Here is a 20,727-nt window from a genome sequence, read left to right on the forward strand (position 1 = left end):
TTATAGCTAAATTAGAAACGTTTCGATGTCGAAGAAAGATGTTCTCGACGAAATGTCTTGCCTTGTTGGGCCGTGGCGGAGGACGGTATTGGGCGTTCTCCTTCGTGACGTGGGCCTTCGGCCCAAGATGCAAATCACGTTGCCCTCGGCCCATCATCATCCTCCCATCGCAGCTCTTTACCTAAAACTAAAAAAAGGCTTTTTGTCATTTTCCTCCTTTGACCTTGTGGAAGCTTCGTTGAAATTTCTTCCTCGGGCCACACGGTCCGGTCTGAGCCAAATTGATCATTTTGTGTTGGAGGCACAGCAAACTGCACTAGGTTATGACTAGACCTGTTAAATGGGTGAGTTGGATCGAATTGGGGTCAAGTCACAAATGGTCCGACCCAAATTGATCTATTAACCTGTTTATGACCCATTTTATGTGCAATGCAATTTTCTTGACCATACCTGACTCGATCCATATTCGTATTGCTAAAACACTTCCATATTTAACTAAATCTAGGAAAATCATACATAAAATGATATGAGAATGCAGAGTGAGCGAGCGAGCGCGAGATTGAATGAGGGCGAGAGAAATAAGTTGAGTTTAAATAAGTTGTAAATCCATTTATGACCTATTTAACACCCATATTATACCTATACCCATTTATGACACATTTACTAAATATAACTAATCAATTTATGGCCCATTTATTAATATATGGGTTAAGAAATGAATTTATGACCCATTTTGATAAGTCTAGTTATGACTACGAGGCCCAACTTCGATCCCACTTCCATAAGTCCTCCTCCTCCCTGAAGATCGCCATCCTTAGCTTTGGCAGCTTTGGCAGCTTTGGCTAGTTCCTCACCAAGACCTTCGTCTCCTGGGGGGCCACACCATCCTTGCCCACTCCTGCTTCGACTACTCCTCTATTGCCTCCAAGCTCGGTGTCGCCTTCTATGTTGACCCGCACGACCTATGAGAGCAGCACCTCGAGGTTGTCTGTCTCTCCACCTCCATCTTGTCCATCAAGCGTGTCCTTCACTTGATCCCATTCTAGAGGCGCAAAAGGAGCACCATTTTTGTCGGTGTCCTTTCGGTAAAGGAGTTCCCTTGCGACCTTTTGTTGAAATATTTGCCTGTCAAGTTCGACATTTTGTCCACACACCCCGTGTTTAGCCCAAGAGCATGGTAAGCATTTGTGGGCGGGGCTAGCTTCGTGTGCAATAGGGTTAGGACTGGGGATGATGAATCAATGGTTCTTAGATATCTTTGTTAAGGAGGGCTGTACGATAGTGAAGATAAGCTATGCTAAGCATGATCGGTCAAATTCCCATTTTAGAATCGAGAACTGGGCCGCCCGTTAGTCATTGATTCTAGTTTTATGGAACCGAAAATTGGGCCAGTGTTCCTAGAAACCGCCTAAATCGGTCTAGGCGATTTTCGGTTTGGGTGGTCCCGTTGCACATCCTTAACTCACCTGACCTTGTCCTTTCACGGGCACACCTCGATTCATCTACCCAAACACTCCCAAGATCCCAAAAGGCCCCACACGGCCAATAGGAACCCCTCGATCCAACTATCCTCGTCCCCAAACACGCCACTTCCTTCGCACAAAGGCCAGATCTCGCACTATAAAAGCCCCCCTCGAGCTTTCCATCGACGTTTCGTTTCGGATCTCAGGTCTCTCTTCCTCTCGAGCTCTGAAATCTCCCCCCTTCTCTCTCTCTTTCTCTCTCTCTCCCTCCGCGCGACCTCCGTGCTTCGTTCGAATCGGAATCGCGCGGGACGGATCCGCGCTTCCCCCCCTGTGTCGGAGCGCAATTCCAGTCCCTACTCGATCGCCCCTGGTCTCTTCCTCGGGGGGGTGCGAGCTAGGGTTTGCGTGCGATCGTTGTTGCGATCTCTCTCTCTCTCTCCCCGTCGAGAGGTTTCTTTGATAATCGCTTCCGTCCGTGCGTGTGCGTGTGCTTTCTAGGATGTCCCGGTGCTTCCCGTACCCTCCTCCCGGGTACGCGAGGAATGGGGTCCGCGACGAGGCGCTGATCGAATCGATCAAGGTTCGTTCGGCATTCGGCTTGTGCTTTTGTGGTGGCTGGCTGCTGACCGTGTTCCGCTTCCGGCCGGGACTCGGCCTGTTTTGTGGCTTTGCGATCCGTTGCGTTGGCATGCGGCTGTATCTTTTTTATTGGTGAACGCCCGACGAGAATGTGTTTGAACTGGTTGTTTGACCTTTTGGGGGTTTAACGAAGAAGGGATAGAACTAACTGGGAAATTAATGAGACGCGACAACATGTGTCGCGGAAATGTTCTATGGACAAAATATGTGTGGCTACGAGTGCGGGTTTTGTGTGAAGAACTGACGTGCGGAATAGGAGGGTTCATGTTGAAAGTGGACAATGTGTGTGTTTTTTGCTGCAAGTAACAGCCACAAGGTTCAGAGGGAATGATGCGTCTTTCGGGTTTTTGTGAACAGTTGGCTGATGGTTTTAGATAGGAATGTTAACAAGGGCCTGCCTTCGAAAAAATTGTGACACTAAGGCGTGCATGAATTTTTTAATATGCTGAGTCAATCAAGTAAGAGTTCTTGAATGGATCAAGTAGCAGTTGCAAATGTGACACTGGAGTTGCATTTGCTTGGTTGAGTTATTGCGTCTGTTCAGTTCATGTTCTGAGGATACTAAGATCACTAGACATGCGCAATTGATGCTTAGTTGTTCCTAGCTCTTCGTGGTGATGTGGTTGCCCGGAGCGGTCTAGTTACCAGATATGCATCACTTAGTTGTGCTAGTACCTTCAGTTGCAAATATTCAGGCAATGTCATTTCTGTGGAAGTGATTGAACATGCTAAAATGGTGTGGGATGATGTATGGAACACGAAGTAAAATCCTTGGGGGAGAGAATTCTGTGTCGAAATTAATGAATACCTTTTTAAATGCTCGATAGGATGGATGGATTTCCTAGTTCATGCAGTGAATGAAAGTACAGGACTTTTTCTGATGCATACATTCTGAAAGCAATAGATTGGACTGAATTCAGCTATTATTTAAACAGAAGCATTTGACATGACTGATGCAGTGTTGAGTGATTTGGTGGAAGTGGAATTCATGACTGATAGAGTGTTGAGTGATTTGGTTTTTGCCGTGGAGTGATTTTGGTGGAAGTGGAATTCATGAATTCGAGCTTGCCTGTCCCTTTGTGACATCCTGATGAAGTACTTTCTTACTAAAATCTGAGAACTCAATCCACATGGTATTTATACTCTTGGTAACCATAAGAAATTTTGGGCAGAGGACAGGCATGGTGACGGTCTAGTTTTGAGTTTCACGTTGTTTATCATCGGTGAGGCTTGGTCATTGACAAGATGAAAGAGATTTTTTTTACTTCAATCTGTTTTTGTCACAATTGCATGCGGTTTTGCATCATAAATATTCTTTTAATAGGTCAAGCATCACAAGAATCAGAGTGCTGTACTTTCAAGTTAATGCGAGGAAGTCGATTCTCTAGGAGTTTGTGAAAAAATGGTGCATTATCGTCTTTTTGCTAATAGAATGCCATTGTCTGCTATCTTGCCTTTACAGTTTTGTTATGCCTAGGAGATCAATGCATAGAGCAATGTTATGTTGTGGTGTGAGAAAAAAGGGTTATGAGCAACTCGTTTTTTTTTGAAGTATCTTGTTTGGATAGAGCTTACTCTATTGTAACTATAGGGATACAATAATCAATGGTCTTCTATGAATTCAGAGATCCAATAATCTAGTCAGCACTCTCCTTGAAAAGGGTTGACTCCAAATAGGATTATGAGTTGTAGTTCTCGCACCATACTCCCAAATTCTCTTTTTGACATTTGGCTTGTCATCATGGTGCTTGTCTTGTTTTTCTTCTATTTGCATCTGTCAGTGTACTGTTGCTCCATTAAGATACCTTTAGTCTTGGTTAGGCTAGTCTTGTGTTGAGATAGTCACAGTGGTAGACTACTTGCTTGTGTTTCTTTATATCTATGTTCTTGCTTGGCCCGTCTGTTCTTAATGTTCAGCTTGTGCTTAAACTGATGGCTATCCTGCTTCTATGTGTGTTTAGAGAGAAGTAGAGAAGGCGAAGAAAGAAAGGAGAAAAGAGAAAAAACGGGAAAAGAAAGAAAAGAAGGTGGCCCTGGAAAATGGAGGTAGTAAAGACAAAAAGCATAGTCATAAGAGAAGGAATGAGGGCAAGAGGACCCAAGAAGACCAAAAGGCAGGAGACCATCGCAAGAAAAGAAAACATGACACTGAACACTTTGAGAAGAGCAACCTTACTGAAGAACACGGGAAACCTGTCAATTCTCTGAATTCTACGGACAGCACAATGAACAGAAGCAAAAAGCAAAAGCAAATCTTGCCTCCGGATGGTGGGCATAACCCTGGTGAGTGTGTTCAATTTTATTCCTTAACTGGGGCAGGCTGTGCACTTGTTGGGTTTCTACACTTCACATGGTCATTGATACTTGTAATTCAAATTCTTCTTATTAATGTGAAGCAAGCATTATTCGGATTCGGTTGCCTCTACAAAGGCACAAAGATCCAGAAATGCTACCCAGCGGGGAACAGCCTTGCTCTGCCCCAGTAAGGTTGGATGTCTTTGGTCATGAGAAGCATGAACATGCTCCTAGATCTAGCACAGACCAGAGAGAGCATCCCTGCTCGATTTCTTTGAGTGCAGGCGAAGGTTCTGCCTCTAAGCTTGGCCCGACGGAGCAGCGTCTCTCTTCTGGAGTAGCTGAAACATCTTCCCGAAAGAATGGGACTTCGTCCTCACCGAGCTTAGACGAGCGTGGCCTCTCTCCATCAGAAATAAAATACAGAAATCTGGTAGAAAATTGGGTGCCACCCTCGTTCCACAGTGGATGTGCTGATCTTGATGATCAGGAATGGCTTTTCGAGAGAAAACAGCTCAATTGTGATGCTGGAAAATGTAAAGCTGATTACGATGGCTTGACATATGGGAGCCCAAGCCCGTGGCCACGCATGCATTACTTACCAGAGGTTGATATGTATGCTCTGCCGTACACGGTGCCCTACTGAAATTCCCTCGGATGCAAGATGAGCAACAGGGGTTCAACTAGCTTATAGGAATGGAGTTCTCTTCGGATGTTAACCGTTTCTTGCGATCGTACCTGTTTGATCTCTAAGGCAGTCCTAATGGTATTCAGAGGGCGTAGATTTTGTGCGAGGGTTTCTTATGATAGGAAAGCGTGAAAAAGGCTGCGAGTGGAGGGCGGAGTTTTCCTAATCGTAATGACACACGGAACTGTTTTTCCCCCCATATTAACCATAATAAAAAAAATTACTCATAGCTTTTAGGTTATCGGTCATTCGGAGTTTGATCTTTAGCTATTTCTCCCACTCTTTTCACAGTGTTGTTGAGCATATCATCCTCCTTTTTCTTTCATTGCTAATTGCAATGGGTGCTGCTCCTTCCACTTCTTTCCATATCTTGGGGGAAGGGCGAGCCAACGCCCATGTACAGGCAAATGGGCAAATGGGTAAGCTCTCCGGTCAATACAGGAAGAGGAAGATATGGACTCGCTTAAGGAGGGGGGATAAAGATAAGAATATGCCTTTCAGATGTTCCTTATAGCTAAAATGCTGTGTATCTGTATATGTTCTGCATCTGCAAAAGGTGCTTGATCGGTCTCGTTACCTCACTTATAGACGTGTAATCGAACATGTTTCATGCACTGCAAGTCTGCAATTACTCTATGCGCTGCGTGATCCTACAATCACCGAACTAGTGTATAGCTAGTGTATAAGTAGTTTAAAGAGCTTCAAATCATCCACTCTTTTTATTTTTTTTCTGATTATAGATGTTTGATTTTATTTTTTGAATTGCGGTTTCAATGGGTCGGGACGACTTTGCATAGACTTCAATATCTTTTCTAGGTTTACATTCAAAATCATGTCATCATTTGCGACCTAAATTGTAAATAGATTTTATCTAGATGGCTTATTTTTATGATTATTCTTCTAAAACCGATGTGCACAGAATGTAATATGCTTTTAAATTAAATCGAACCGTCCAACATAATAATGAGAAGCAAAAGAAAATATGACTGTTTAATAAGCAAGTAATAGGAACTCGATTATTTCTTAAAAATTATTTACTGTGATGGTGCGTACTTCGCTTCTTGTCTTGCAAAGAATCACACGAATTCGTCCAAAAAATACTATGTCGATCAACTCATTTCTACACTTTCTAGAAATTTTCCTTAACACATTGGCCGATTGATTCATAAATGCTTAATCCAAAAAATCCATGCTCCTTAAACCATCTTTTTACATGGAAAGTTTGTTCTTCGATGGATCGATTTTCTCCGCATCAAATTTCTAGTTGATTTTAACTTTTGACTAACAGCTGGATTCGAATTCAATTAACTATAATTAAAGTCAGGAACTTGTTAAAATATCTGCCAGAAATTTAAAAACTTAATTCAATGATCGACGAGTTTGATATTTACATTGGAGAAAATAATATTTTTTTTCGGTCGAGCATTGGGAAAGAAAAATTTTAGCTCCGGATCGAATGCGGAAATTTTCAAATGAATACAAACGAGGAGGCGGACCATCCAATGAACCACCCGACGAGGGTCAAATCGACCCGGCGAGCGCACCGCTGGCCCATCATAAGGACCGTGCGCCCCGTGGCGCTCGATCCCAGCCCCTCCGCAGCGACGCATCGTTGAAGGCGAAACAGGCCCGAACCGGAAAAAAAGAAAAAGAAAAAAAGCACCAAAACCAAAAATAACCAGAAAGAAAGAAGCAAGTCAAAACGCGACCTTCGACATCTCTTCACACGGTGAAGAGAGAGAGAAACGGAGGAGCGACGATGATGACCGGAGTGGCCGACGACGAGGACAAATGGCTCGCGGCGGGCATCGCCGGCCTCCAGCAGAACGCCTTCTACATGCACCGCGCCATGGTAAGCACGACGCCGGAGCTCCGCTCCCCTCGCCCGCCCGCCCCGCCCCGCCCCGCCCCCGGCCCGCCAATTCCTCTTCAATTCGGCGGTCGAGAGACGTGACTTAACCCTAACCCCTCTCGATTCGCTATGTTGCCATCAGGACACGAACAACCTCAGGGACGCCCTCAAGTACTCGGCGCAGATGCTCTCCGAGCTCCGCACCTCCAAGCTGTCCCCGCACAAGTACTACGAGCTCTGTAAGCCCCCCGGTTCCTCCCGATCTGATGACTGCGGGTCCCGTCGGTTCGGGCGATCGCTCCTGATCTCGCGAGTTTCTTGATCGTCGAGGGCGGAATGCACGTTGTTGATGGGATTTTTGTGTTGCTGGTTGTTGTTTTTCTATTTTTTTGTTTTTGATTGATTGATTGATCGATCGCGCCAGATATGAGGGCATTCGACGAGATGAGGAAGCTGGAGATGTTCTTCAAGGAGGAGACGAGGCGGGGTTGCTCCATTGTGGATCTCTACGAGCTCGTGCAGCACGCGGGCAATATTTTGCCCAGATTGTAAGTGAGAGTTTCGCTACATAATGTGGTGGATTTGTTTTCTTGACTGTAGCTAATTGGGGTTTTATAAATTGCTGTGTGCATTTTGGTCTGTGCACATGGATATCTTTTTGTAGTTTGAAAGTTTAATCGGGAAGCATGTTAAGGATTTAGGTTGCTTACGCCGTGTGATGTTAATGACTTCGGCAAATGTGCGCTGTTAGAGAAATGATGGTGTAAGGAGTGTGTAGCAGCCACAGGCAGGCCCTGGGGAAGGAAGAATTTAAGTTGATGCTGAACAAATGGGAGGATCGCCTCTTTCCCTTGCTTGAGGGAGCGAGTGACTCTAAGTTTGATATATAAACATAGATACAGGAAGATTTGGAACTCCAACTTAATAGGGAGGGCATTTTCGTGGTAAAAGGGTAGAATGTAGAGATGGTGGGGATAGTAAGCCTGGACGTGAAAGTTAGCGGATTAATTAAATTGCATTCGGTATCGACTGCTGGAAATTTTTGATACATTTTTAGTGGATTGTACGAGTCGATGGAGATGGATTGCTTGGATATTCAAATTGATCTTCTCATTGTTAATACTGGATGTGGACTTCGCATGTTGAAAGGTACTCAGAAGTCCTTGGGAGCTTAAGAAAAAAGTGAGGAGGAAAAGAAGCAAAATAATATAAACGCTTCAATTGAATGCTTATTGCACAGAAAAATGAGATTTAGCTGAATAAAGATCAGAAAGTCAAGCAATCAAAGATTTGAACGATTTCCTGAAGAGGAACGTTAGATGGCTTACTAAATGCTATCCAAAACTCTAAATATATGCACTAAGCAGAAATCCTTGTGTTTTCCTGGTTTATAATTTTATCATGGTGATATTTTATCCTGGTGCTTTTTTCGCGATTATAAATATTTCTTAGTTCGTCTTGTCAAAAGGCATGTTTTGTCATTTTAGGATGTTAGGTGTAGGAGGCTTATTTCCTGTAAGTTGATGGCAGATTTAGTGATATGTCAAGTTAGGTTTCGAGTTTTTGTCTTGAACAGTGTGACAAGATAAGAGAGGTGGCTATGCATTTGTACTCACCGATAATATACAGAAGATAGCACATGTTGGCATATCCCTAGTCTGATATGTCCTCGTGATTTCCATGTGAGAATGTTTGGTTTCCATTTGAGTTTGTTAAGAAGCATTGATCAATGTAAATCTTTATTTAACTCTCACCTGTAATTGTTTTCTGGTTTAGCTATGAATCTCCCATTTCTGGCCTTGTCAGGTATCTTCTCTGCACTGTAGGATCCGTTTACATTAAATCTAAAGAGGCTCCTGCCAAGGACATTCTAAAAGATCTTGTGGAAATGTGCCGAGGTATCCAGCATCCTTTACGTGGACTCTTCTTGAGGAGTTACCTCTCTCAACTTAGTAGGGATAAACTACCTGATATTGGATCTGAGTATGAAGGGTAAGGGAATCAAACGGGAGTACTGTTAGATTTGAAGTTGATTTACTAAGTTCATTGAATTCACCGGCATGTTCCTGGGTTGTCTAGAGATAATCCACCTTTTCCTGTCCTTATTCTGCAAAATCCAGTTGCAATGCCAATCTGACTTTGTAATCGGATAATTATGCAGCTTCTTCCATTGGATATAAATTGCGCTAAAAATTCTCACAAAAAACGAATTTTGCGTATTGCTTAGAGCCATGTATCCATTTGGTCAAAATATCCTGTACATTTATCTATATATCTGTATGTACATGTATATGTAGAACACAGACACAACTAGGCATCCAATTTTATAACCTTCCAATTTCATTTCATCTTGATGCTATTCTGTTTCTGGCTTTCTGATGTATCTGCCAATATATGCTAAAAGACTTAAGCCTTTCTGTACTGGCTTTCTGGAATCCTGCAGAGATGCTGATACAATTACGGACGCAGTGGAATTTGTACTCCAAAACTTTACCGAGATGAACAAACTTTGGGTGCGGATGCAGCATCAGGTTGGTAGAGCTACTTGCTGATTGTTACATGTTTGGACATGCTTAGAGTCAATGTGTTTGCATGACAGGAAGGTAATATGGTATCACGAGGGCATGATTTCTGGTCATGCAGGTGTTGTAGTGCTTATGTATGATTCATACTCTTGGTGATCCTGAGTTGAGGCTTGGTGTCGGGCTTTCTCGTCTGCAGGGACCTGCTCGGGAAAAGGAGAAACGGGAGAAGGAAAGAAGCGAGCTGCGTGATCTTGTAAAATCAGTGACCTGTGATTGGTGATTTTGACAGCTGAAATTGAGTATGTGCTCATTGAACATGCTTTTCTGGCTCCTGCTCTTTTCAGGTTGGGAAAAACCTGCACGTCCTTAGTCAGATAGAGGGTATTGACCTTGACATGTACAAAGATACTGTGCTTCCTAGAGTGCTGGAGCAGGTATATCTCTGATTATAAAATTCACGTCTCTTATGATGCCTAACATGTGAATCGTACTTGTTTAACAATGTGCTATTTTTTATGCCAAATACAGGTTGTCAACTGTAAAGACGAGATTGCTCAGTATTACTTGATGGATTGCATTATTCAAGTATTTCCTGATGAGTATCACTTGCAAACACTTGAGGTCTTGTTGGGTGCATTTCCCCAGCTTCAGGTAACAAATCTTTGGTAGGACCTTCTCTCCCAACCCCGGTCCTTCTCTCTCTCCCCGCCTTTCTCTCTTCTTGTCTTCATTTGCTTTTTTTTAGATGTCTATTTTTTTTTTTTTTGCATTGTGGTTACTACAAACAATTTTGGTAATTGCACTAAAGTAGTCACATCCATATATACCCTTCCGAGCTCTCTTCTGAACTTTCTATCTCACATTTTCTCTTTTATTTGGTTTTCTTTTTCAGGCATCCGTTGACATCAAGACGGTGTTATCCCAGTTAATGGAAAGGCTCGCGAGTTATGCTGCTTTAAGTTCTGAAGTGTTACCTGAATTCTTACAGGTTGAAGCTTTCTCAAAGTTGAATAGTGCGATTGGGAAGGTAAATCTCGTCTATTGGGCTTGTAGGATCGAAGCTATCTAATTTTTTGTAGCATAAGATGACAGAACGTTTCAGAAATTAGGAAGGATTGTCTTCCTGTGCTCAGATTTCAGCAGATGTTGCCACTTATTAGTGAGCTTGTCCCTATAGCGATAACATGGATAGATAAAATATAGTTGATGATATTATGGATATAATCGCCTCCATGTTGTTTTAGGATTTTAGCTCATCCAATAAGGATTATGAACTTGGATGCTATTGTTAGAGTAAGACTTCACTTATCCCATGGAGGATCAAGTTGGACACTTATTGTGATTAATCTAAGGTTTTATTAGTCACTGGTTAAAAATAAATTAGGGTTTTGTGAGTTTTGAAGTGATGTACCTTCTAATGGCTGTGGGCCTGATATGATAGTTTGAAGGGGAGCTAAAAGGGTAGGGGCAATGAAATTTAATTAATAGCAGGGCAAACTCCTATTTGTCTCACCATGAGGCTGGATACTTTTAGGCACTTAGATTGTGCTTTGCTATGGCTTAATCAGGTTCATGTATCTTTCCATGAAGCTTTGGCAGTGCAAACCGCAAATGAAGTGTTTAAAGCCTATTTGATTTTTAGTAGTCTTGGAAGGGCGTTGCATAGTCATGGCGAGGGAGAGTTGTCAAATTGGATCACCCCCTCCACACAGTTTTTGGTGGAAAAATAAAAAGTTCCTCTAAGATGTCATTTGGTTATACATCAATAAAGATATGGATTAGTATGGGATCGAAGTTTTGAAGTTTGATTAGAGCTCTAAAACATGGGGCTCAAGGCAAACTAGTCAGATCTTTTTAAATCACCATAAGAAACTCAATGTATTACTTAGCAGCTCCCAAGCAGTAGGAGGAGATTGTTGGGGCTCTGACCGGGTGCCTATTGAAGAATGAGCTGGCAACTCGTAGGAGTGGCTTAGTTAAGGGAACCAACTGCAGCTGTAGCAAAAGCTGTTTCGCACATGTTGCATTTCTCCTGATATATTTAGCCGGTTGTCTGTGTTCTGTTTTGTAGATCAGGTTTATTTATCTGAACAATTCGCTTTTTATATACTAGAATTAGTTTTGCACCTGCTTATATCTCATTTGTCGATTATTTTGGTCAGTCGCCTATATTTTTCAAGCAACTCAAAGTGTGCTTCTGTTTTTTTTTTCAGGTGATAGAAGCACAGCCTGATATGCCGGTTGTTGGAGCTGTAACCTTATATTCATCTCTTCTTAAGTTTTCTCTCCATGTTCATCCCGATCGACTGGATTATGCAGATCAAGTCTTGGTATGATCTACCGTGAAATAAACTTTATGCATCAGTTTGCTTTATCCTCCCTCCCTTTGTGTTTTTTGCTCATTAAGTAAGCTTGTGTGCATCCTTCTTGTCCCTATTCTACCGTTTACGTTTCTTTTACTGAAATGCTATCTAATGTTGTTTGAGGAAGAAGCACAAGTGTTGGGGGCAGGACAAGCACCCCCCCTTGTGTAAATAATAGTAGGAAGATGGGGCAGGTTTGGGTAGATTTCAGCATACAATCAGCTGAAGCTAGCAAAATACTTTCATCCAAGATCTCTTTCCACTGAATAAGTATATTTATTTGGTTAAACTATGTTGTAGTACAGAGGCTCTTATTTTGTACTTGCACCCCAATAGGATGATTCCATAATTACTTGTTTCTTCTTTCTCGTTCTTTCTGGTGTTGATCTTCTTAAACTCGAGCATGAGCTTGCATTGTATGTATTAATGTTTTCGGGATTGGCAATATTTCAACACTTTACCTTTATTAAAGCAGATGTATAACTTCGACATTGGACTGGCTTCAAGTTGTATCGGATTGTGCAGTCAGTTTTCTAGTAGTTGCTAGAGGCCTAATTTGGGACTAACGATATGGTTCATTCCCACTTTCTCCTTTAGGGATCATGTGTCAAGCAGCTCTCTGGAAAGGGGAAGATTGAAGACAGTAAAGCAACAAAACAGATTGTTGCTCTTTTAAGTGCTCCGCTTGAGAAGTATAATAATGTGGTTACTGCCTTGAAGCTTTCGAACTATCCCCGCGTTATGGAGTACCTTGACAATGAAACAAATAAAGTGATGGCAACTGTTATAATTCAAAGCATTATGAAGAACAATACGCGTATTTTGACTGCTGACAAGGTATGTCTTTGTACTTGGTATAGTTGGCTACGTGGACTTTATGGGATGTAATGTGGATTGCTTGTTGTGTAGGTTGAGGCATTGTTTGAACTAATAAAGGGACTTATCAACGATTTGGATGAAACTCTTCATGATGAGGTGATTGAATGTTATGCACCCATTCTTCTTTTGAGCTCATAGTGTAAATTTTCACTGTCTGCATATTTGTTGTAGTTTGGTACTGTTCTCTTATCATATACTTGCTTTGACTTATAAAACTACTGAAAGTAAGGCAGTATGCACCCTTGCTAAAGCAATATTACCTCTTAGGTCGATGAAGATGATTTCAAGGAGGAACAAAATTCCGTTGCACGTCTTATTCAGATGCTGTATAATGAAGATCCAGAAGAGATGTTTAAGGTACTCTTTTCTTTTCTTTTCGACCGTCGAATTTTTATGTGCTTAGTGTACCCTCTTAAGTCATTTAAGCACTGTTTGCCTTTCTCGCCCTTGTCATTGCCAATTTGAAGCTACTCTAAATATGGAAGTTTTAATCTTTAATAGCTCTAGCGGTCTTCAACCTGAAATTTTTCTCTGCTATGTAAATGTACGTACCTGTGGCCTCTCGGCTGCTCTTTTTGCCTTCTGTCTGTCAATGATAATTTGACAAGCTACTTTTAAGAAGTCATTGAGGTAAATGAGACTATTTCTGGTTGTTTATCGAGAGAAAAAGGCAATTTGAGGACCTGTCTCTAATCTTTTATTTGAAGCGTGTGAGTAGTTTCTTCGATGGTATTTTTATTGCTGTCTGGTCAGTTCCTAATAGTTGCTTTGTACTGAAACAATTCAGTGATCCAATTTCATCCATTTTTGGATAGGTATGATTAGTTCCCCCAAAAAAGAAATTAAGGAAGACTTTGCATAATGTGAGAAACACTGCCTATGTAAATTTATTGGATAGAGATCTAAAACTCGTTATTTGGGAAAAAAAAAATTCTGTGCTTAACTAAGTAATATTGATCAGCATTACAAAAACACTTACATAATTAACCAAATCTAAAGATATATAAAGAGATTAATGAAGAGGAATTGACACTGCACATCCATGCGAATACAAAGAAAAATTAAATTTTGTGTAAATCAGTCGGCTACTCATTCAGACGATAATCTTGTTCAAATTTCTACAACTTAGGCTCCGTTCGTTTGGCGGAAAATATTCTCCTTTTGGAAAATATTTTCCCGGAAGTCATTTTCCTGGAAAATGTTTTCCTGGAACATAATTTTCCGGTGTTCGGCGACCAATATGAAAAAGTTTCGGAAAATATTTGGCGGCGGCCGCCGGCCGGCGACCAGCGACCCGGCGTGGCGGCGGCGGCCAGCGGGCTGCCGGCGGCGGCGGCGGGCGGGCGGGCGGCCAGCGACCGGCGACCAACGGTGGTGACCGGCGATCAACTTCCTCTCCCACGGAAAATATTTTCCCTCCCATGGACAATTTTGCCTTCAATTTGGGGGAAAATGATTTCCTCTTTGTGAAAAGAGGAAATCATTTTCCTCAAAACAATGAAGGATTTGGGGGTGGGGAAGGAAAATGTTTTCCATTTTCCGCCCCCGAACACCGGAAAACGCGGAAAATATTTTCCGGAAAAATATTTTTCCGCAAACGAACACAGCCTTAAAGTGTACTTTCTGCAATGGTTCTTTGGCAACAGCTGACAAAATGTTACAAATTCATAGCTCACTTCCACTTTCACCAAAAGATAGAAAACTGTATCTGTTGGTCACACTTAAAACTTTTGTAAGATTGTCTAACAGCATAATATTCGGCATATCTTTGAATGACTTGGAGGATCTCAAAGTGGATTATTTTGCTTACCACATCCAATACAGTACTATCATTTAATGTACTTAATCTTGGTATGTTAATCTGTACACATGAGATCGTTGCAGTACTGCTAGTACTTTTCACTTTCTACAAGTACTATAATTCATCAGTGACAAAACTATGCTCCTTTCAAATTCATATTCTTCTCTACATTGCAGATTATATGTGTTGTGAAGAAGCATATCTTGACTGGAGGGCCAAAACGCCTATCCTTCACTGTTCCTCCGCTTGTTTTTTCCTCTCTTAAGGTTTGTTTCTTCCGTGTCTAAGTTGTGTTCTGCTGATACCTTTCTATTAAAAGCGATGAAAATTTTAAACTGTTTTCCTTATGGTTGGATATGCATCGTTGCATTGTTGGTATATCTACCATTCACTCCCAGTCCCACGTGTGTTGTCGGGCCATTTATGTGTCTATGTACGGGGGTGTATCTTTCTGGGCAATTATCATCTTCTCAAAGCATTATTAGCATTGTTTAGAATATGAAAAAAGAAGAAAACTACAAGAGCTGTTACAAACAAGGACCCTTATTGATGCTACATTGTCTGAGGTGTCCAGTTGGTCAGACAATTGCAAGGCCAAGATGAAAACCCTTTTGGAGATGAGGAGTCAACTTCAACCAAAAAAATTTTCCAGCTCTTGAATCAGGTAAGGTTCAGTTATAATTACGATGTTTGTGTTTTTCTTAAAATCCCTACCAACTTGTTCATGCATGAGAATTGGAAAGACGTTTCACACTATTCAAGAATCCAGTATGTACGCTTGTTGGGATAAGCAGTCCTCCTCAGGGGTCCTTCTTAGCCCACGTTACTATTTTTCATCATGCTCAGTCTTGACAGATGGTATGGTGAAGGCTTTTGATGTCGTGCATCTTGTAGCTTTATATACTCACCAAGCTTCCTTTAATTTCGCTCAGATTGTTGAGGCATTGTCCAGCATTCCGGCACCTGATCTGGCATTGCGGTTATACTTGCAATGTGCTGAGGTATCCAATCATAGTGTACTAATAATGAGGGTTTTGTCGAGATCTGTCTCTCACTATATTGGCATCCTCTCAGGCTGCAAATGATTGTGACTTGGAGCCGGTTGCGTATGAATTTTTTACTCAGGCATATATTATATATGAGGAGGAAATTTCTGTAAGTTTACAGCAACCCTTGGAATGATTATGATCTCCTTTCCCTTGGGGAGATATGATTTTCTAACTAAGCTTGTGACTCGAGAAGACGCATGACTTCTTTTACTTCTGCTTTGTTGATAGGATTCCAGAGCTCAGGTGACTGCAATGCATCTAATAATAGGAACTCTTCAGAGGATGCATGTTTTCGGTGTTGAGAACAGAGATACTTTGACGCACAAAACTACAGGGGTAGTTAGCAAATTTTTTTTTTAAAAGTTATAAAGCTCTCTACCTTATGTCTGGTGTATCATAACATAATCCTTTTTTGTGGGCAGTACTCTGCTAAGCTATTGAAGAAGCCTGATCAATGCAGAGCCGTATATGCGTGCTCTCATCTGTTTTGGGTGGATGATCAAGACAACTTGAAAGATGGAGAAAGGTTTGCCATTGTTTGCTCTCTGATTTTTATTGTGCTTTTTCCTGGAAACTTGTACTAAGAAGTGGAGCCATGTGCTTATCCTGATGTTGAAGAGTCACCTGTTTGTAGGTTCTCTCTTGCCAAGTTTGCCCTTTTCTCTTCTTTATTGTTATGATGCTAATCTGTGTGTTATAAAAGCGTTCTTGAGTGTCCTATCAATTTGACCAAAAGCTCCTCTCCCGTTGCAAAGGGAGAACAAAAGAGGCCCATTCAAAGTTGTTGGACCTTTTTCCAAAGGACGAAATATGCACACATGGAGTGTTATCTGCTATGTTGTATAATGTTGCATTACAGCACAAATTAAAAGTTCTGCATTTCCAACGAACTCTTTTACCAAAAGGGGAAGGATGAAGACAAGGAAGAGGATAACACAGATTGTTCTAGTCATCATGCTTTTTGTTTTTGAATGTATTTGTTTTCTTTTGATTAATACTGAAATAGAAGACCTAGTTGACCAACTCTTCGGTTTGTAAAAATCATGGAAGAAGATGGGATGCAGGGGCCTCATTTATATCATTATAGGCTTTATGTTTCCTGTTCTATCTTCATTCGCTTTGTTTCTTTCAGGGTCATGCTTTGCCTGAAACGTGCATTGAGAATTGCGAATGCTGCCCAACAGATGTCCAATGCAACAAGAGGGAGCACTGGTTCAGTGATGCTCTTTGTTGAGATTCTAAACAAGTAATAATTTACGGTCATTGCACATTTCATCATACTTTCTTTTCTTGTTTATATCTATATTAATTTTATGAGTTGGGCCATATGTCATTCTTGGCAGGTATATATATTTCTTTGAGAAGGGGAATCCGCAGATAACCGTTGCTTCAATTCAAAGCCTGATGGAATTGATTACCACTGAGATGCAAAGCGACACTACCACCCAAGATCCAGCTGCCGATGCTTTCTTTGCCAGTACGTTGCGTTATATACAGTTCCAGAAACAGAAAGGAGGTGCCATTAGCGAGAAGTATGGGACCATCAAGGTGTCAGATTCTTGATAAGTCGATCCGCTCGCCAACGGGCTACAGTCAACATTTTGCTCCAGAGACACACTGCTTGAGTTTGTCTGCTACAGCATGGGTCGCCGGTTAACCACGCGTAAATAGATTTTGTGATAGGAAAATCCAATGCCTGACCCTTTAGTGCAGCCAGGGACTTAAAAGAGAGTAATCCTACCTTTGTTTGTGAGCCAGAGTCACCCATTTCTACGAAGCAGATAAGAGGGGTCGTCGCAAGTATTTTGCGCCACTGTGAATACTGTTTGTTGTTGTCATGTTAGTTTTCTTTTAATTGATAGTTGAAATTCTGAGAGAATTCCACATTCTTAGCTCTTTTTTGATTGCTGAAGCCTTGTGTACATTTCACGCGACGGTTGTTTAGCATCCGAATATCTTTTCCCAGGTTCGTTACTTTTTTTCATCAATAACAAGGCGCTACGCTTTGTGTAGAAACATACTATGAACCCAGTCTTTCAGGTTCCATCTTGCACGTTCGTTTATGGCTGCAAACCATGGAATTAACAAGCCTGGAAAAGACATTCTTGTTCTTTTTCCTATGAAAGGGTCGTCGGGTGTTCGTTCACAATTGACTATAATTCCTCGCAGGGTATGGTACTCGAATAGAATGTGCAAATGCTGCGATCAAAGAAGGCGAACGAGCTTTCGACTCGAGAGAGATGACGGTTGTTGCAGTAGCAAATCTTGCTGCTGTGTTCCTGCTCGTCTTTCTTTTGTGCTTTCTATATTTCTGGTTATGACTTTGCCAAGGTTTTGATATCAGGGAGTGTTGATTTTGAAGCCCTGATCTTGCCGGGTGAATGTGTTTATCTTTATTTTCTTCACCGAAAGAAAAACGAAGGAGCAAACTTTAAGGGGCGTTTGGCAAGTTGCCAAATAATAAAAATTTTTGTTCTTTTGTTCCCAGAATCAGTTTGGGAACATAAATCCGTTTATTAAATTTTTTGTGCCCGGGCACAAATTTGCAAAAAATTGTTCCCAGAATCAGTTATAGAACAGAATCAAGAAGCAAAAAAAAGTAGCTTCTTGATTTTGGAACAATTTTTCCATTTCTGATTTTTCTTGATTTTCTTCTTCCATTTTGGTTTGTTCTTCGTCTTCTTCCCGGTCTGCCACTGGCTGGCCGTCTCCGATAGGCCACCGGCGACTGGCTAGGGCCGGCGAAGGCGGCCCTCGCCGTCGCGATTGGCAAGGGCCGCGACGCCCTCGCCGGCCCTAGCCTGTGGCCGGTCACCAACGCCGGCGACCAGCCATGGCCAAGGAAATGAAGGAAAAAAAAGAAAAAAGAAATATTAAAAAATTCAAAAAATCATTAAAATATTATTAATAAAAAGAAATTTTGTATAGTTTTTTTTTTGTCGGTCCTACTCTATCTCTCACTCACGATACACACTCAGACTTGCGCCCCACCTCTTGCAGGGCGTGGGCGTCGAAACTTACATCTTAAACTACGCGGCCCCACCCCTACCCCCTGCGAAGGTGGGGATTCGAACTCCCTACCCTCCCCTTCTCAAGTGAGAAGGGTGGCCGCTGGGGTAAACCCCCAGTGGTTAAATTTTTTATAGTTACCAAACGCATTTTTGTTTTTTTTTCTATTCTAAGAATAGAAATTTTGGGCAGTTACCAAACGCCTTCAAATGTTTGGAAATTATTCCCGGGCACAGAATAAAAAAGAATCATTTCTGAGCAGAATCAGTTTTCGGGCACAGAATCGTTGCCATATGCACCCTAAAGTATCCTCCCAGTGATTCAAGCGGAAAAGAGCGAGAGAGAATGAAATTTCATCATCTTATTGGGAGCTCAAAAGTCAGAATCAACACCCCAGAAACGACGCTTAGGAATCGAATCTGAAGAGGCCTTATAATTCCAAAGTAAAACTTATTCTAGTAAAGCGACTTCTTCTCTATACGACCCTCTTTAATCTTTCTTGATCATGAACCTTCAGCCCATGGCATACTTCTGAGTCCAGCTCCGGGCCATGGCTTCGTATTTGGGTCTGTCGCTCTTGTACATGTGAGCAATCTCCGGCACGAGCGGGTCGTCTGGGTTCGGATCCGTGAGCAGAGAGCATATGGAAAGCAATACCTGCATGTTAAAATGGGATCCAGTTTCACATTTAGCAAGGGATGTGCAGCTCAATAAACATCTGTGTTTTTATCTTCGAAGCAATATAAGAACTTAGAGGTACGCGCGCACAGACTAGAGATTAAGGGCAACGGACATCTGTGTCGGACTCATGTAGACCACGACCGATCGAACTCCCCGCTGTACATGGTTGGGTTGATAGTATTAAGCGAATTTAAAACTTCTCCTTTATATCATGATCATAAAATCGTTAACTCTGGCTCTAAGGAAATACCGCCACAGCTCGTCGTTGTCATCGAATCCACGGGTTTTTTTCTACTGAATCTAGGACACTCGCGACATTTCCGATGTTATTAGTCTAATTTAGTGAAACAGGATCAGAAGTAGTCTGTTCTCTGAACTTTTTCCCGGAGCATTACAATCATTAAGTAATCTATATCGGATCTTTATGAAGAAGGAATCACCTTGGATATAGTGAGGGCAGGACTCCATTGCTCCTTGAGGATGTCCAAGCATATGTTTCCGTTGCTGTTGATGTTTGGATGGAATACTTTGGTCCTGAAAGCTACCTGCTTTCCAAAAAGGAAAACATTCAAACTCTACATTCATATTGTTTCGGAAAATGACTCATTTGAATTTCACAACTCGGGTTAGCCCAAAAGAAAAAAGTATTCACCTTTGGAGGCTTGAAAGGGTAGTCCGGCGGAAAATGAATCGTCACCAGAAAAACTCCGCCCGAATACGGACTGTCGTTCGGGCTGATGATGGTCGCTTGCCAATGGAACATGTCCTCAGCCACGGGGCCTAAGTCCAACACCATCAAAGTGAGTCCCGGAAAATAGAAACAAACCTTCCATAAAACTTAGGTACTATACAGTATACATCTTGATATTACATTTTGCCATTATTCCTTTCACTCCACTAATTCATCAAGCTAAGCCTTCCATGGAAAAAACGAATGACAAGTGGCTCTTGCGCGGTCACGCATCAGTATCATTGAGTATTAGGATCACATGCAAGTAGGATGAAGAGATTGTACATGTTAAAGGATGAGGAAATTTAAAAAAAAAAAACATTGTGGAGGAGTATCTGGTAATGTTGACAGGAACTAGGAGCACCTGCGCTGCATGAAGTTGGAGGATCCCTTTGCAAGTCCCGGAGCTCTTTCAGGATTCTCTTCGACGCCATTGCGAAAGGAACTTTTTCGTTGGACGCCGGGAACGCAATTCTCTAATTCAATGGGATGGACGGCAAATTTTTTTTGCCTTGGAGACAGACCTGCGGCTCACAATGAACCTGGATTTACAGCTTTGTAGATGAAGAGTGAGTGGTTGTGTGGTCCAGTGGTATTATAAAGAATGAAGGAGCCCAGAAATTACAGGCATTTCTAGAGAGGGTATAAATTCCAAAGGGAGCAGCAGCACAGGATTCAAAGACGCTTTTTCCTTCTCTCTTTCCATGGTCATATCTCTTTAAGAAAAAAATAGAAAATTTTAGCAAATTC

The 20,727-nt window shown here is 41.8% G+C and overlaps 3 protein-coding genes across 4 annotated transcripts; 2 read left to right on the plus strand and 1 right to left on the minus strand.

Moving 5' to 3' along the window:
- The first annotated feature begins 1,696 nt into the window (after nucleotides 1–1,696).
- LOC115663224 (uncharacterized) lies at nucleotides 1,697–5,724 on the plus strand. The gene is made up of 3 exons (XM_030585242.2): nucleotides 1,697–2,046; nucleotides 4,067–4,388; nucleotides 4,502–5,724. Exons 1-3 carry the CDS (start codon nucleotides 1,966–1,968, stop codon nucleotides 5,044–5,046), a joined length of 948 nt encoding a protein of 315 aa, XP_030441102.1. The 5' UTR covers nucleotides 1,697–1,965; the 3' UTR covers nucleotides 5,047–5,724.
- Nucleotides 5,725–6,800: 1,076 nt separating this feature from the next.
- Nucleotides 6,801–17,436, plus strand: LOC115663223 (vacuolar protein sorting-associated protein 35A). Its single transcript, XM_056313831.1, has 21 exons — nucleotides 6,801–6,940; nucleotides 7,083–7,179; nucleotides 7,365–7,488; nucleotides 8,747–8,932; nucleotides 9,384–9,471; nucleotides 9,662–9,718; nucleotides 9,810–9,899; nucleotides 9,994–10,116; nucleotides 10,358–10,492; nucleotides 11,679–11,795; nucleotides 12,426–12,665; nucleotides 12,738–12,803; nucleotides 12,975–13,064; nucleotides 14,685–14,774; nucleotides 15,083–15,172; nucleotides 15,441–15,509; nucleotides 15,583–15,663; nucleotides 15,786–15,893; nucleotides 15,980–16,083; nucleotides 16,690–16,803; nucleotides 16,901–17,436. The coding sequence occupies exons 1-21, from the start codon at nucleotides 6,848–6,850 to the stop codon at nucleotides 17,118–17,120; spliced, it is 2,382 nt and encodes a 793-aa protein (XP_056169806.1). The 5' UTR covers nucleotides 6,801–6,847; the 3' UTR covers nucleotides 17,121–17,436.
- A 1,473-nt stretch (nucleotides 17,437–18,909) lies between these two features.
- On the minus strand, nucleotides 18,910–20,548 carry LOC115683889 (ubiquitin-conjugating enzyme E2 28-like). Of its 2 annotated transcripts, none has more exons than XM_030608534.2 (4): nucleotides 20,342–20,548; nucleotides 19,900–20,027; nucleotides 19,688–19,792; nucleotides 18,910–19,223 (listed from the first exon to the last, which is right to left on the minus strand). In XM_030608534.2, exons 1-4 carry the CDS (start codon nucleotides 20,409–20,411, stop codon nucleotides 19,080–19,082), a joined length of 447 nt encoding a protein of 148 aa, XP_030464394.1. In that variant the 5' UTR covers nucleotides 20,412–20,548; the 3' UTR covers nucleotides 18,910–19,079. The 2 variants fall into 2 exon arrangements, with proteins under 2 accessions (XP_030464394.1, XP_056169624.1); XM_056313649.1 differs by lacking the exon at nucleotides 20,342–20,548 and adding an exon at nucleotides 20,119–20,248.
- Nucleotides 20,549–20,727: the final 179 nt, after the last annotated feature.

The sequence above is a fragment of the Syzygium oleosum genome, unplaced genomic scaffold (genome assembly GCF_021117445.2).
Source record: "Syzygium oleosum isolate NSW1041296 unplaced genomic scaffold, Sole_v2.1 Sole_v2.08, whole genome shotgun sequence".
NCBI classification, from domain to species: Eukaryota; Viridiplantae; Streptophyta; class Magnoliopsida; order Myrtales; family Myrtaceae; genus Syzygium; species Syzygium oleosum.

Coding starts and splice junctions, on each gene's coding strand:
- LOC115663223 (XM_056313831.1), top strand. CDS start 6,848: ATGATGACCGGAGTGGCCGACGACGAGGACAAATGGCTCGCGGCGGGC. Junction 10,117..10,357: donor GTGCATTTCCCCAGCTTCAG/GTAACAAATCTT, acceptor TTTCTTTTTCAG/GCATCCGTTGACATCAAGAC. Junction 15,173..15,440: donor TTTTCCAGCTCTTGAATCAG/GTAAGGTTCAGT, acceptor AATTTCGCTCAG/ATTGTTGAGGCATTGTCCAG.
- LOC115683889 (XM_030608534.2), bottom strand. CDS start 20,411: ATGGCGTCGAAGAGAATCCTGAAAGAGCTCCGGGACTTGCAAAGGGAT. Junction 19,793..19,899: donor ACCCTTTCAAGCCTCCAAAG/GTGAATACTTTT, acceptor TTTGGAAAGCAG/GTAGCTTTCAGGACCAAAGT. Junction 19,224..19,687: donor CTGCCCTCACTATATCCAAG/GTGATTCCTTCT, acceptor TTTAACATGCAG/GTATTGCTTTCCATATGCTC.
- LOC115663224 (XM_030585242.2), top strand. CDS start 1,966: ATGTCCCGGTGCTTCCCGTACCCTCCTCCCGGGTACGCGAGGAATGGG. Junction 2,047..4,066: donor CGCTGATCGAATCGATCAAG/GTTCGTTCGGCA, acceptor ATGTGTGTTTAG/AGAGAAGTAGAGAAGGCGAA. Junction 4,389..4,501: donor GGATGGTGGGCATAACCCTG/GTGAGTGTGTTC, acceptor ATTAATGTGAAG/CAAGCATTATTCGGATTCGG.